The 16,257-nt window shown below is 43.3% G+C and overlaps 1 protein-coding gene across 1 annotated transcript in view; it reads left to right on the top strand.

The window, feature by feature from the left end:
- The window catches only part of crtc3 (CREB regulated transcription coactivator 3), a 91,267-nt gene that overhangs the window by 30,593 nt on the left and 44,417 nt on the right, over positions 1–16,257 (top strand). The window contains exon 4 of the mRNA XM_064989683.1: positions 13,490–13,508. Coding sequence (XP_064845755.1) covers positions 13,490–13,508 — 19 coding nt within the window. The remainder of the gene's footprint in view (positions 1–13,489; positions 13,509–16,257) is intronic.

Genomic DNA, 16,257 nt, shown 5'->3' with positions numbered 1-16,257 from the left:
TAGTAGGCTCTCCTGATTTTTGGCTCTGTATGTGCAAACAGGCCCTTTGTTTGTGTAAATAGAGGTTGCTCCAGTGTGTGTGTGTGTGTGTGTTTGAGGTCTGGATACTGAGTCAGCAGCATCCTGCAGCATATGATCTTCACACTGGGAGAAGGACAAGGCCGGGCAGAGGAGTATCTTCCAGCCAAAATGTGTTTTCACTCTGCAGGCAATCTTTTTTTCTCCCCCTCCCTACATGCCAGATGTCCCTCACAGTTGGAGCTTGTTTTTCACTCGAGTCGGACTGGTCGAGTCTGCCAAGATCAGACAGGCGGTGAAAGAGAGCCGAGGAGATTTCACTACGCCCACTCTTCTAGAACATCCTTTCCTTTTCATCCCCTCTTCGCTCTCCACTCAGGGTTTTCTGAAGCACTGTAGATTTTAGCAGCAGTGGTTGGACTTGTACTGTAGTTGTTTAACTAACCTACTACTACAGTATACACACTTGACTATCCTCCCATTTCTCTTGTTTATTTCAACACCCTTCACTCCATGTGGGTTTACTAACTGAATGAACTGAAGAAGGCTTTTAGTTGAAACGTTTGTGTGAAGGCATCGGCATGTTTCCCAGATGAAACAGTTCTGTTCGGGTGCACAACATTATTTTTTTTCTCGAGGCAAGCCGAAGTCTACCCTCTTGTCGGCGATTGGTCAGCAGTAGTAGTTCTTCAATGAAGTGCCTGTTGTCTTTCAACGAGAGACTACTTGTCCTAATGCACATGCTTTCACTTGAGAAATACTGCACCAAACATCCTAGTCAAATGAAAAATTGCCCGACTGCAAAAACATAAACTAAAGAAATCTGTCATTAATTTTTTTCTTGGATTAATTCTAACTATTTTGAGTAAGTGTATGCTGGCTATGGTGTCTCAAAGGGACAAACAGTACTATTGGCACTTTTTCTTGTTTTTCAAGTGAAGGTCTATGAAGGGAATATGCTAGCACACTGGTTCGGTTCGCCCACGGCTGGGCTCCAGCCGAAGTGAAGCATGCTGATGCTTTAAAATTCCTCTTTTAAAACTCCTGTGTGTGAAGACATACGTTATTTTTTTTATTTTAAATTGTCACTGTTGTAAATGAGATGGTATCAGTTTTCTGGCACTGTTGTAAATGAGGTGGTATGGGTCTTCTGGTGCTCTTGTAAATGAGGTGGTATGGGTCTTCTGGTGCTCTTGTAAATGAGGTGGTATGGGTCTTCTGGTGCTCTTGTAAATGAGGTGGTATGGGTCTTCTGGTGCTCTTGTAAATGAGGTGGTATGGGTCTTCTGGTGCTCTTGTAAAATGGTATGGGTCTTCTGGTGCTCTTGGTGGTATGGGTCTTCTGGTGCTCTTGTAAATGAGGTGGTATGGGTCTTCTGGTGCTCTTGTAAATTAGATGGTATGGGTCTTCTGGTGCTCTTGTAAATGAGATGGTATGGGTCTTCTGGTGCTCTTGTAAATGAGGTGGTATGGGTCTTCTGGTGCTCTTGTAAATGAGGTGGTATGGGTCTTCTGGTGCTCTTGTAAATGAGGTGGTATGGGTCTTCTGGTGCTCTTGTAAATTAGATGGTATGGGTCTTCTGGTGCTCTTGTAAATGAGGTGGTATGGGTCTTCTGGTGCTCTTGTAAATGAGGTGGTATGGGTCTTCTGGTGCTCTTGTAAATGAGGTGGTATGGGTCTTCTGGTGCTCTTGTAAATGAGGTGGTATGGGTCTTCTGGTGCTCTTGTAAATGAGGTGGTATGGGTCTTCTGGTGCTCTTGTAAATGAGGTGGTATGGGTCTTCTGGTGCTCTTGTAAATGAGGTGGTATGGTTCTATATTCAGTCATCAGGTCTGTGGTCAGTTTACTAGCTAATCTATTAAACTCTCTGGCAGGGTGATGCCAAGCACCCAAGTACTGTGATGTCCAGAAGAGCATACTGTGTGTGCTCTAGTCCCTTTCTCTCTAGACATACTGGAGCAGAGTAGATCATTTGTGTGTATGCGTTTATTTTATGTTTGTGCGTGTCTCACGTCTCACTCTGAATAACTTACCAGCACCCTGTTTGCCACAGCCTGCCAAGGAGTCATCCTGATGAATTATGGGGAATGGAACATGCAACTCAATATCCATCCAAATCAAAGACTTCCTCTCTCTGCTGCTGAAGCCCGGCGAGATCACGCACACACTCTCCCCCTTTCTCTTTCCCTTTCTCACACACACACTCTCTTTTCCCCCTTCTCTCCTCTTTCCCTTTCTCACACACACACACTCTTTTCCCCCTTATCTCCTCTTTCCCTTTCTCACACACACACTCTCTTTTCCCCCTTATCTCCTCTTTCCCTTTCTCACACACACACTCTTTTCCCCCTTCTCTCCTCTTTCCCTTTCTCACACACACACTCTCTTTTCCCCCTTATCTCCTCTTTCCCTTTCTCACACACACACTCTCTTTTCCCCCTTCTCTCCTCTTTCCCTTTCTCACACACACACTCTCTTTTCCCCCTTCTCTCCTCTTTCCCTTTCTCACACACACCCGTCTGTCTCCAAGACCAACAATAGACAACTTCCCAGGACTTGATCTGCTAGCAACAGCAACTACCGCGTTCAGTCAAGTTCTCGGATATTCTTTTAATTCTCCAGTTTTATGTAAGTTAGACAAGCGTTCAAGGCAAGAACTGAAACATCTGCATAACTATAACTTGATGCGCACAGACTTGAACAGTAAGGAACTCCTTATGGAAAAAGAAAAGGTTGAATAAATATATATTAATGTGATGCAACTCTCAGAGCACCTCACCGAGTCGGCTCGATCCAACGCTCTTTACCGCTAGGCTACCTGCTGTTTACTTATGGATCATTCAAAAGCTGAAGATGACCACAACACTGAAGTTTTCAGTATATCTAATGGTGCTTTTTTAAAATAAAAAAACAAACTGGGGCAAAATAAACCATATATATAATTGAAAAATCTGTCAACGTACCCTTGAGCAAGGCACGTAACCCTAATTGCTCCTTAAGTCACTCTGGATAAGAGCATCTGCAAAATGACATGTATTGAGAGGGTGGACAAAGCTTTCAGTGTGAATGCTCTCTTTTCCTCCCTCTACCTCTTTCTCCATCTACCAATCCATTTCCTGTCTATTTTCTTTCTTTCTCTACCTTGCCATCTGTCTTTCTTTGTACCTTACTTTCTTCTCTCTCGCTCTCCCTCATCCTTTCTCTCCATCATTATTTGTCTCTCTCTCTCTCGGTCTGCATTAGCAGCCCACTTTGAGTGTTATTAGATCTCCCCCAGTGGTAATCCATCCGTTGCTTCTGGCTTTGCGGACCAGGAACATGCATGTCATTAATGTCTCCTGGTTGCCCCGTTGCGATGTCATGTAACTTTATTGATCACATCAACATAGAACATGTTTTGCAAATCCCTGTCTTCTCATCAGCCATGTCAGAGGACCGCACCGTGTTCTTGTTTTTCAGAGTTTTCAGGGTTAGGCTATAGGCAGGATGCGAGTCCCTTTTTAAATTGCACTGCGTTACCCTTAGGCTGACAAAGACAAATGTCTGTCTGTGACAATTGCTCCAGGCTTCACAAAAAAAATGGACACACTGCTGTAAGTTGCTTTGCAGCATATTATTATATTCTGATCATCACATGTCCTGTCGTTGCAGCGAGAGCTTTCCACTCAGTGATATCTATCTACACCTATATATTATGTAAAGGTTAGCTTATTGTACTGTACACACCTTTTTCTATTCATATACTGTCCATACTGTCTTTACACACCATTATATATTTAAGCAATAAGTCCCGAGGGGGAGAGGTATATCGCTGTTCTTATGCACGACGCAATGTGGAGTGCCTGGACACAGCCCTTTGCCATGGTTAATTGGCCATATATCACAAACCCTCAAGGTACCTTATTGCTATTTTAAACTGGTTACCAACATAATCAGAGCAGTAAAAAAGACATGTTTTGTCATACTCATGGTATACGGTCTGATATACCATGGCTTTCAGCCAATCAGCATTCAGGGCTCGAACCAACCAGTTTATACATGTATATACGTTATATGTATATTTATATTCCAGTCTCGGACATTTCTCGTTCTGGTTTTTCATGTTTTTTATTTGTCTGGATTGTGTGTGTTACATTGTTGGTGCTGTACTGTTGGAGCTAGAAACACAAGCATTTAGCTGCACCTGCGATTGACATCTGGAAATCTGTGTATGCGACCAATAATCTTTGATTTGAAATATTGGCTGAGCCACAACGGCGATTTCTATTGAATATAATAATAATGTAATAATATTTGTGTCCTAGTTCTTGTTTGTGGTCACAAACAGTGACCAGTCATCTCTAAATTATGAATCAGTCATTTCAGTCCAGGGTGAGGGTTACTCTCCTTGATCTCGAGAGCAGGTATTCTCAAATTCAGGTGTGTGTGTATACATACATACAGTCAGTCAGTCAGTCAGTCAGTCAGTCAGTCATGTTTGGACACACCTTGTTGGCTGCTTTTCCTTCACTCTGCTGTCGAACTCATCCCTAACCATCTCAATTGGGTTGAGATCGGGTGATTGTGGTGGCCAGATCATCTGATTACAGCACTGAATCACTCTCCTAAGTCAAATAGCCCTGGAGGTGTGTTTTGGGTCATTGGCCTGTTGAATAACAGATGATAGTCCCACTATGTGCAAACCAGATGGGATGGCGTATCGCTGCGGAATTGTGAGATTGTGAGGACCCCCCGCAGTACCTCAAAATATTTAAAAACATACTTTTAATATGAATAATACTAACATGTTTTTTATTGATATGGAATAGGTTTAGAGCGTGTAATGTAATACAATGTCTACAATGTATCTTCATAACCCTTGGCAACATGGGCCTGGGAGGCTCACAGGGATATTGGTATCCACTGCAGTATTGAGGCGGCAGGAAGCCTAGTGATTTGAGCGTTGGGTCAGTAACCGAAAGGTTGCTAGAACGAATCCCTGAGCTGACAAGGTACAAATCTATCGTTCTGCCCCTGAACAAGGCAGTTAACCCACTGTTCCTAGGCTGTCATTGTAAATAAGAATTTGTTCTTAACTGACTTGACTAGTTAGATAAAGAGTAAAATAAATACATTCTACCAATTTATATAATGTTCAACTCTATACTGATTGTGTTCCCTAGTTATTTTCTTACATAAATGTCACAATGTGTAGACTTGCAGGATATTAGCTTTTCAGGCTGCAACAACACAATCTCTCTGCCCCATGACAGAAATGTGTATAATTGTTGTACCTTAACTTGAAAACTGCTAAATGTTCTCTGAACCCAAGAGGCAGGCTTTTAAAATGTTCTTTCCCAGGGCCCGAGACTTGGTTCGTCCAGCCATGCGCTGCCGAAGTGAAAGTACTTGTATGCTTTTTATTTATTTATCAATCTCACTCTAGTTGTTTTCAAATTTTTGATCGGGTCCCTGATGAATTTGCTATCACAAATATGGTCCTTGGCCCTAAAGTTTGAGTACCCCTGATCTAGAGTACAATTCTGATTGCCTTAATGCAGACTGGACTGAAATAACCTGTTGGGATGGGATCTCCTTCCATTATGTCGTCTCATATGGGCAATTCACAATACACAGTATATCTCTAAATAAGCTTTGTTGTACAATTTTAAGTTCAAATACACTGCATTTCAAACAGTCAGCAATAAACAAATGAAGCCTTGCACATCCATAAGATGACAATTTTATCAAAATAGTTTAACCTGCTTTTTTTGGTAATAATCACTGATCTGTCTTTCAATCTGTCTATGAAAAATAACTTTTTTGTTACAAATATAACCACAACCATGCATAATGCACAGTCACTAATAATGACTAACTTGTTGTAGCAGGCATTCTAGATAATTAACACCAGTCTCATAAACACACTCAAGCACAAGCCCATGTGCTTGTGAGTAGACCACTAATCTTTTATATTTTAAATTTCGCCTACTTGGGTCTATTTGCTGTCTAACAAGGTAGAACAGTTGAATTGTTATGAACACACCCTTCTGTCCTCTCCAACTGTTTGAACAGCATGCTAGCCTGTCTACTTAGTTCAGATGTTGAAATCAAGTGACACAACTTATTTCTCAAAATGAGTTGCCAATTTATATAATTGATTTATGAAATACTGACTAGACAGCTAGTATAACAGTCTGGTTGAAATGTTGCTAGCAGTACCGCGCATGACAAAATGAGCATTCGTTTTCCAGGCATTTGGAATATCGCACGGAAACTTTAAATTAATGTGATATATTGCCTAGCCCTTAGTGTGTTTGTGGTGTTTTGATTGCAGCGAGCCAGAGTCACTGAAGGAGATGTGTGCTAGGGGTTGCCAGGAGGGCACCAGGCTCCATCTGCCCCAGCCAGCCAGTCACTCTGTGTGGTGTGTTGATTGCAGCGAGCCAGAGTCACTGAAGGAGATGTGTGCTAGGGGTTGCCAGGAGGGCACCAGGCTCCATCTGCCCCAGCCAGCCAGTCACTCTGTAGAAATGACTTCATTTAACCAGACCCTTTACAAATGATGGCTGGTAATGAGAGTAGTCTAAGTCCCTATTAGAGATGGGAGGCGCTCCAACATATTTATTTAGCTAAGTTTCTGTTTGATTTTCAAAATACATATAGAAAATCAGTGTGTGTGTGCTAATGGTGCATCATTTCTGCTTACTGGTAGGCTTTTTAATGGTAGTCTATCTTTTTGAAAAGCCCAGAGAGTTTGGCTGCTAGAGGAACATATTTGTATATGCACTAATTTGTCTGGTATCGTCGTCTCCGCACTTGAACCATCTAATGATAGCTTTTTGGCTTGAAACGTGTTTTTTTTAAATATGCTAGAACTTGATAGAATCAAGTACTATTTTGCTTTTGAGTGAGTTCCGCCTGTCCTTTCTCAATGAAAAGCGCATAGACCCTGTTACCTTACTTTAAGGGGAGTGAGATGAGTCTAAGTGAAGGTCTAAAGCCGTCTATAGTCTGACTCTACATTGCACTTCACTCCTTGCTGCTCTCTAGACAATGTCAGGAACTCCGCTCCGGGGGTTGGGCCTAGTCCAGGCAGACATATTGTTCACAGAACCTCGCAACACTATTTCCTGCATGCGTTTATTCAGTCCCATATCACGTGCGCATATAGAGAAATCTTTAATCTAGGTAGAATATGCGATCTCATACTCCATTTGAATCAAATGAGGAATTAGACTAGAATGTAGTAATAGAATAGTTAAGTAGTTTTACTGTTAGGAAATGTAGTCCACTGTTATTTAGAACTTTGACCAGGGCTCGTGTGACTACTGTATATAGGGCACTACACATGAAATGTACTTTTGACCAATGTTTTGTACTACTTTTGACCAGAGTTGTGTTCCATTATTGCACTACTTTTGACCAGACTGAGCCCCTATATGGAGCACTACTTTTGACCAGGGCCAAGGGCTCGGAACAGTGTACTACTTTTGACCAGGGCCGGACAACATATGGCACTACTTTTGAAGCCAAGGGCTCGTGTGAGTACTTTTGACCAGGCCAGATACTACTTTTGACCACTTTTGGCCGTGACTATATAGGGCACTACTTTTGACCAGGGACGTGACTATATATGCACTACTTTTGACCAGGGCTTGTGACTACTATATAGTGCACTACTTTTGACCAGGGGGCTACTGTATATAGGGCACTACTTTTGACCAGGCCAAGGTGACTACTGTATATAGGGCACTACTTTTGACCAGGGCTTGTGACTACTGTATATAGTGCACTACTTTTGACCAGGGCTTGTGACTACTGTATATAGGCACTACTTTTGACCAGGGCCAAGGGCTCGTGACTATATAGTGCACTACTGTATATAGGGCACTACTTTTGACCAGGGCCAAGGGCTTGTGACTACTGTATATAGGGCACTACTTTTGACCAGGGCTCGTGACTGTATATAGTGACTACTGTATATAGGGCTCGTGACTATATAGTGCACTACTTTTGACCAGGGCTCGTGACTACTGTATATAGGGCACTACTTTTGACCAGGACCACTAGGGCTCGTGACTACTGTATATGCACTACTTTTACTACTGTATATAGGGCACTACTTTTGACCAGGGCTCGTGACTACTGTATATAGGGCACTACTTTTGACCAGGGCTCGTGACTACTGTGTATATAGGGCACTACTTTTGACCAGGGGTGACTACTGTATATAGTGCACTACTTTTACTGTGTGACTACTGTATATAGGGCACTACTTTTGACCAGGGCTCGTGACTACTGTATATAGGGCACTACTTTTGACCAGGGCTCGTGACTACTGTATATAGGGCACTACTTTTGACCAGGGCTTGTGACTGTATATAGGGCACTACTTTTGACCAGGGCTTGTGACTACTGTATATAGGGCACTACTTTTGACCAGGGCTCGTGACTACTGTATATAGGGCACTACTTTTGACCAGGGCTTGTGACTACTGTATATAGGGCACTACTTTTAGCTTGTGACTACTGTATATAGGGCACTACTTTTGACCAGGGCTTGTGACTACTGTATATAGGGCACTACTTTTGACCAGGGCTTGTGACTACTGTATATAGGGCACTACTTTTGACCAGGGCTTGTGACTACTGTATATAGGGCACTACTTTTGACCAGCTTGTGACTACTGTATATAGGGTACTACTTTTGACCAGGGCTTGTGACTACTGCACTACTTTTGACCAGGGCTTGTGACTACTGTATATAGGGTACTACTTTTGACCAGGGCTTGTGACTACTGTATATAGGGCACTACTTTTGACCAGGGCTTGTGACTACTGTATATAGGGTACTACTTTTGACCAGAGCTTGTGACTACTGTATATAGGGCACTACTTTTGACCAGGGCTTGTGACTACTGTATATAGGGCACTACTTTTGACCAGGGCTTGTGACTACTGTATATAGGGTACTACTTTTGACCAGGGCTTGTGACTACTGTATATAGGGCACTACTTTTGACCAGGGCTGTGACTACTGTATGACTACTGTATATAGGGCACTACTTTTGACCAGGGCTTGTGACTACTGTATATAGGGTACTACTTTTGACCAGGGCTTGTGACTACTGTATATAGGGCACTACTTTTGACCAGGCTTGTGACTACTGTATATAGGGTACTACTTTTGACCAGTGACTACTGTATATAGGGCACTACTTTTGACCAGGGCTTGTGACTACTGTATATAGGGTACTACTTTTGACCAGGGCTTGTGACTACTGTATATAGGGCACTACTTTTGACCAGGGCTCGTGACTACTGTATATAGGGCACTACTTTTGACCAGGGCTCGTGACTACTGTATATAGGGCACTACTTTTGACCAGAGCTTGTGACTACTGTATATAGGGCACTACTTTTGACCAGGGCTCGTGACTACTGTATATAGGGCACTACTTTTGACCAGGGCTTGTGACTACTGTATACTTTTGACCAGGGGTGACTACTGTATATAGGGCACTACTTTTGACCAGGGCTTGTGACTACTGTATATAGGGTACTACTTTTGACCAGGCTTGTGACTACTGTATATAGGGCACTACTTTTGACCAGGGCTTGTGACTACTGTATATAGGGCACTACTTTTGACCAGGGCTTGTGACTACTGTATATAGGGCACTACTTTTGACCAGAGCTTGTGACTACTGTATATAGGGCACTACTTTTGACCAGGGCTTGTGACTACTGTATATAGGGCACTACTTTTGACTCGTGACTATATAGGGGATAGGATGCCATCTGAGATGCAGCCATTGTATCTACTCAGAGATGCTCAGTGAAGGGATCAGATTGCCATGTGAGGCACCCAGGTGGGCCACGCGTCTACAGAGGTGCTTCTGACAGATAGCCTTTTGGTTTAAAGGTCAGATGCCGACATTCTAATGCTCTACCTGCCGCTGTTGTGACTCATTGCTGTCATAGGGTGAATCCGGCCCACAAGTCTTTGCGGTCCTCCTGTGCTTTGTGACTCATTGCTGTCATAGGGTGAATCCGGCCCACAAGTCTTTGCGGTCCTCCTGTGCTTTGCTTAAGTATCTCCAGCTTAAAGGGGAAATCAACACTGTTTACAAAATTTGATAATGTCATGGCTTATTAATGCTCGTTAGGTACCACTGCCATGTGTGTGCATGCGTGTTTGTGCGTGTGTGTTTCTTCAGTTAAACTGCCTGCCTGGTTTTACCTACCTACAGAAGGCAGCAGTGTAATTACTGGACAGTTTTCTCCCCCTCCAGTGTTTACAAGGCAGTGAATTGCAGCCCTGCAATAAAGGGCTTAGCTGAGCCCCTCCCTCTCCCGCTCTCTTCCTCTCTCTCTCGCTCTATACAGTTGTGTGTTTTGAATGTTGGCTTGGCCGGCTGCCAGTCGCCCTGCCTTCTCCTCTCACCCCCGTAGAACTGCAGCCTCTGAAGCCCAGCATGGACACACATGGCCTCCATCTTTGCTCTTACTGTACTGTATTGGAGGACAGTGTCATAAAACCTGGTTTCCCCTCCCTCCCCAATCCTAACCTTAACCAATAGTGGGGGAAATCCAAATCTGTCCCAAGATCGGTGTGTAGGTCGGCAGGTCCACACCCTCATGTCGTTGTTGACAGACAAAAACAGGTTGGCCTGAGATGACAAACCTCCTGACCGAGCAAACAGATGTTGCCGTGACCTTGTGTTCCCAGAAAGAGCAGGGAGGGAGTGCCATGTGCATCATACACACAGGCATGTGCTACACAAACATACGGACACAGATTTACTCTGGATTTGGGTTGGGATTGATTCACACTGCCTCTTGGCTCCATCACAATTGACCCGTTGTGGGATAGTGATAGCCTAGATCAAATCTCATTGGGTTTGGTTGAACAAGATTAAGTGTTGTTGAAGTTTTAAACTTTTTGACAGCGCCTCTATTACTGTTTAACCAAATTGTTTATGTAAAGACATTTCTGAAGCTTTGCTAATTACGCACATAAACAATAAAACCAGAGAAGGTGGGCCTATGTTTTAGTTGAAAAAATCAGGTTATGATTATGAATCCGACTGCGTTAGGACATTAAATCAGGATTTCAGTGTAGTTATACTTCAGTGTTTTCCTTCAAGAATCTCCCTTGGGGATAACTTATTAGATCAAATAGGACCATATTTAACCCTTAGACGGTGAACAGTGATGTATTTGTTTTAGAGCATTCAGCCTCGGCAGACAAACACAACTCTTCCCACTCCCTCTCTTCAGTTACTGCCCTGAACTGGTTAAACGTGTTGACTTGGTAACCAGTGTTTTATGTGTACATCCCTCATTCAGATGGCCGGTAATCAAGTGCTTCCAGAGACCACCCAATGGATTTTCAGCAAACCAAGCGATCCTAGGCATTATGTGACATGCTAGCTACACAGTATAGAATACATCATATGAGCAAAAGTGATAGTGGCTAATGATGAATGTCTTTGAGGTCCTCATGTTAAGGCTCTGTTTCACCATATTCTAGGGATTGATTGAATGACTCTTGTTTTTGTGGTTGTTGAAAGACATGTTGTTAATGCCTTGTATTGATGCACAGTGTTAAATGTCTGTGTTTTATTGATGTCTATGACCTGTCTTAATGCTTCTCTCTACTGGACCAGAGGCCCTGGTGTCCACCCAACTACTCACCACATGCATTCTTCTCTGACTAACACACTTCCACCCCTCAAGGACAGAGTTGTGGCCAGCTTACCGGTCTCTTTCTATATTGCTTTCTCTCTCCTCTTTTAGGTATTTCTTTTAGATATCTCTCCATATCTCTATCCTTTGCTCGCTCTCTCTTTTTAAGGTATCTTGCCTCATGAAATATAAATAGCATAATTGAACATTTTATTTCAGTCTCTCTCTCCCTCCTCTCTCTCCATCTTCCTTGCTCCCTCAGCATTATTGGCACTAACCCCTCCATGGCCCTGCTGGCCAATCCTAGCCTCCCGCTCCACTCCACAGTGTTACAGGGATATGCTCCCCTCTGTTGGCTCTGACTACTGTGTGCACCGCGTGTGTTAAGGTCACATCCGTCCCTCTCTGTTTTTTGGTACTCTCGGTAGGGTCAAAGGGTGAAGCGAGCTCTGCGATCTGTTCCAGTTCATCTGTGACTCCACTGTTTATAGTTAATCTTTTCAGTTGTTGTTGGAGTTTTCCACCACATTGAGACTCTGCTGAACTTGGTGTGAAGTCTGGGTTGTGCGTTTTTGATCCTTTCTGGGTCTTGATTCTCATGTCACCACTTAATGTTAACTGATGAAAGAAAACATAACATAAGTTTGTACACTGAACAAAAATATTTACGCTACATGTAAAGTGTTGTTTTCATGAGCTGAAATAAAAAAAATCCCAGAAATGTTCCATATGCACAAATTGGTTTACATCCCTATTAGTGACCATTTTTCCTTTTCCCTTCCAAGGTCATTACACATGTGAACCTTGTGCTGGGGATAATAAAAAGCCACTTTAAAATGTGCATTTTTGTCACAACACAATGCCACAGATGTCTCAAGTTTTAAGGGAGCGTGCAATTGACATGCTGACTGCAGGAATGTCCACCAGAGCTGTTGCTCTAGAATGAAATGTTAATTTCTCTACCATAAGCTGCCTCCAACTTCATTTTAGAGAATTTGGCAGTATGTCCAACTGTCCTCACAACCGCAGACCACTAGCCACGCCTGCCCAGGACCTCCACATCCGGCTTCCTCACCTGTGGGATCGTCTGAAGGGGTGGGGGGGGGTGTATTTCTGTCTGTAATAAAGCCCTTTTCTGGGGAGAAACTCGTTCTGATTGGCTGGGCCTGGCTCCCCATGGCTGCACCCCTGCCCAGTCATGTGAAATCCATATATTAGGGCCTAATGATTTTTTTAAAAATTTGACTGATCATTCAGTAAAATCTTTAATTGTTGCATTTTACATTTTTGTTCAGTATACTTATTTCCCGTCTCAAAGTCACTGTGAAGCTCAAGCTAGATTGGAGAGAAGATCTGGGAGTAGTTTGGGTCTGTCTTGTATTTGAAGTGCTTTTCAGTGATCGCCCCTGCCATCAAGTCAAATGTTATTGGTTGCATACGCATATTTTAGTAGATGTTAATGTGGGTGTAGGGAAATGGAGAAAGGCCAAGGTTGGCTATGAATCTGCTCTCTGTGTAGATTGTGTTGTAGTTTAGTCTGATTCATGTTATGCAGTATGGTAGATACTGGTATTGTGAGCAACAACCTGCTGTGACCCAGAAGCAATCGGCCACAAGTGGCTTCTGATCCACCAGTTGAGAAGCAGGTTCCTAGCAGACCTATGCCCTCCACATTAGTGCTGTAAGTACAGATCTAGGATCATCTTCCTGAATTCTAACCTTAACCATTAATTGGGGAAATACAAAACTGACCCAAGACCAGCACCTCGAGGCAACTTCACCTTACCCCAACAAAGTAGAACTAGCTACTTAGCAGTTAGCTTTGCGTCTGCTGACTGTCTGTTGGATGGCTGAATTTCAAGCCCACCGGACCTTGGTGTTTGTTGATATAGGCCTTGTTCTATTTTTGACCCTGAGGTTGTGTGCGTACATGTGTTGTGGTGGTAGTAGTGCCCATGCCATGTTACATTCTTCAAAGGCCAATGGGAAGTAGTTTCCTCTTTTAGATGTTTTCCTTGACCTAAGAAGTTCTCATCTACAGGCTGTAGATTTGTATTGAAACCAACTAGTGTCAGAATGTGTTTCAGTGGGCGACAGCAGATCTGGACTGTGGGCTGGTCTTTTCTTCCTAAATAATGGAAAATACATTTGGCATTTTGCTCATTAAGCAGATGCTCTTACACATATCAACACGGATGAGAAGGCAGCATTCGGTCTGTGAGTGTGTAGTTCTTGGGAGTGTATCGATCTGGTAGTATTTCAGGTCTGTGCCAATAAGGGTCTGGTAGTGTTGGTGGTTTCTGTTTTTGTCAGTTTGGATCGGTCACTGTGTTTTTGTATATTGAATTGATTTGTTAATGTGTCTCTGCTTGACTCTGTGGTCTTGTTGCTGAGATTCAGTCTGGGTCTAGGAGACAGATGCTCCAGTGCTGGTCCATCTCAGGGGAGAGAGTAGAGTGGGAAGTGTTTACAGCGCCGACCACATCTGCACTGCATTACCGCCTAGGCAGGTTGCCTGGAGACGGGCCACAAATCCCCTTAACCCTTTCAGCTCTGTCCGCGCCCCAGAGAGCAGATCAGAGCCCGCTGTCTATACACAGGCTTAGTGTCCCCGGCTGTCATCAAACAGACAATTACGAGAGGATGAAGTGCTGATCCAGAGTGTAGATGGCATGTGTTTCTCTGTGTGTTTTTCTTTGGAGGTTTTGTATCCATTAGTATTGTGGTCTGTATGTATACTACACGTACGTGTGTGTGCTCTTGTCTGTCTAGCATTGTGAAACCACTCCAGTGCGTCGAGATGCATTGCAGGCTGCTGGCTTGTCTAAAGCCTGCTTTCAGATCAGTGGGCTTAGAGACCAATGGGGTCAATGCTTTGGGATTGGCAGCGCGGGCCGGGCAAGCACGACAGATATGCAGCTAGGGGAACCGCACCGTTCACACACACAGTCCCTGGTTACGTCCCAAATGGCACCCTATTCCCTATGTAGTGCTCTGTCCTCTCTCTGACTAGCTGTCGGGACAACAGGTTTTATCATTATCTCCCCCTCCAGATTGTTATTTTAAGGTTGTGGTTCTCTCACATCTAAATATGGCTCCCTGACCTGTTAGATCTCTCTGGAGGAATTTATCAATTTGGTGCAAAATACCCTCTTTTCCTCTTCCTTCCTTTTGGTCTCTCCATCTCTTACTCTCCCTTTCTCCCTCCCCCTTTCTTTCTCTCGCTCGCTCCCTTCCCCCTCCTCTTCTCATGGCCTGTTATAGTGGGTGTTCAGTGTGTCTGGTGTGACCCCAGTGAAGAAGGGGTCAGGTTGTGTATTTGGAGCTGGTTTCTCAGTACACTACTCCCCAAGAGGGAGCCATGATCCCACCGGTGTCTGGGTAGAGGCGTTCCTTGGCTAGGGCCCTGCACCCTGGGTCTGGAGACTTGGGCCCTGAGCAAGAGGCACTGATGTGTCTCTATGGAGCCCAGCTGGACCAGGGTCAGTCTCCGGGGTCTCTGGCTCTCTCCCTGTCCCACGCCCTCCTCCACCCCCACCTACAGTGCCTTCAGAAAGTATTCAGACCATTTGTACAGCCTAATTTAAATTGGATTAGAATGATATTTTGTGTCACTGGCCTACACACAATACCACATAATCTGAAGGTTGAACAATGTTTAAAATTTTTACAAATTAATTAAAAGCTAAAGTGTCTTGAATTGGTAAGTATTCAACCCACTTTGTTATGGCAAGCATAAATACTTTCATGGGTAAAAATGTGCTTAACAAGACACGTAAGTTGCATGGACTCACTGTGTGCAATAATATTTTTTTAATGACTCCCTCATCTCAGTATCACACACAATTATCTGTAAGGTCCCTCAGCTGAGAAGTGAATTTCAAACACATTCAACCATAAAGACCAGGGAGGTTTTCCAATACTTCACAAAGAAGGGTACTTATTGGTAGATGGCTTTTAAAAAGCAGACATTGAATATCCCTTTTGAACATGGTGAAGTTATTAATTACACTCATTTGTCGGAGAGGAAGGAAACCACTCAGGGATTTCACCCTTTTTAATAGTTAGAGTTTTTAATGGTTGTGATAGGAGAAAACTGAGGATGGATCAACATTGTAGTTACTCCACAATACTAACCTAATTTGACAGAATAGAAGAAAGGAAGCCTGTACAGAATAAAAACTATTCCAATACATGCATCCTGTTTGCAATAAGGCACTAAAGTAAAAAAGTTGTATGTTTGGGGCAAATCCAACACAGTTTTGCTCTTCATATTTTCAAGCACTGTGGTGGCTGCATCATGTTATGCTTGTCATCGGCAAAGTTTAGGGAGTTTTTTTAAATGATAAAAATAAACTAAATGGAGCTAAGCATAGGCAAAATCCTAGAGGAAAACCTGGTTCAGTCTGCTTTCCAACAGACACTGGCTGATAATTTCCCCTTTCAGCAGGACAATAACCTAAAACATAAGGTCAAATCTACACTGGAGTTTACACAAATCTATACTTCTAAATAAAGACAGTGAATGTTCTTGAGTGGCCTGGTTACAGTTTTAACTTAAATT

The sequence above is a fragment of the Oncorhynchus masou genome, chromosome 2 (assembly GCF_036934945.1).
Source record: "Oncorhynchus masou masou isolate Uvic2021 chromosome 2, UVic_Omas_1.1, whole genome shotgun sequence".
Classification (NCBI taxonomy): domain Eukaryota; kingdom Metazoa; phylum Chordata; class Actinopteri; order Salmoniformes; family Salmonidae; genus Oncorhynchus; species Oncorhynchus masou.
Note: the sequence above shows the minus strand (reverse complement) of the source record. Positions and strands in the feature narration are given on the sequence as shown.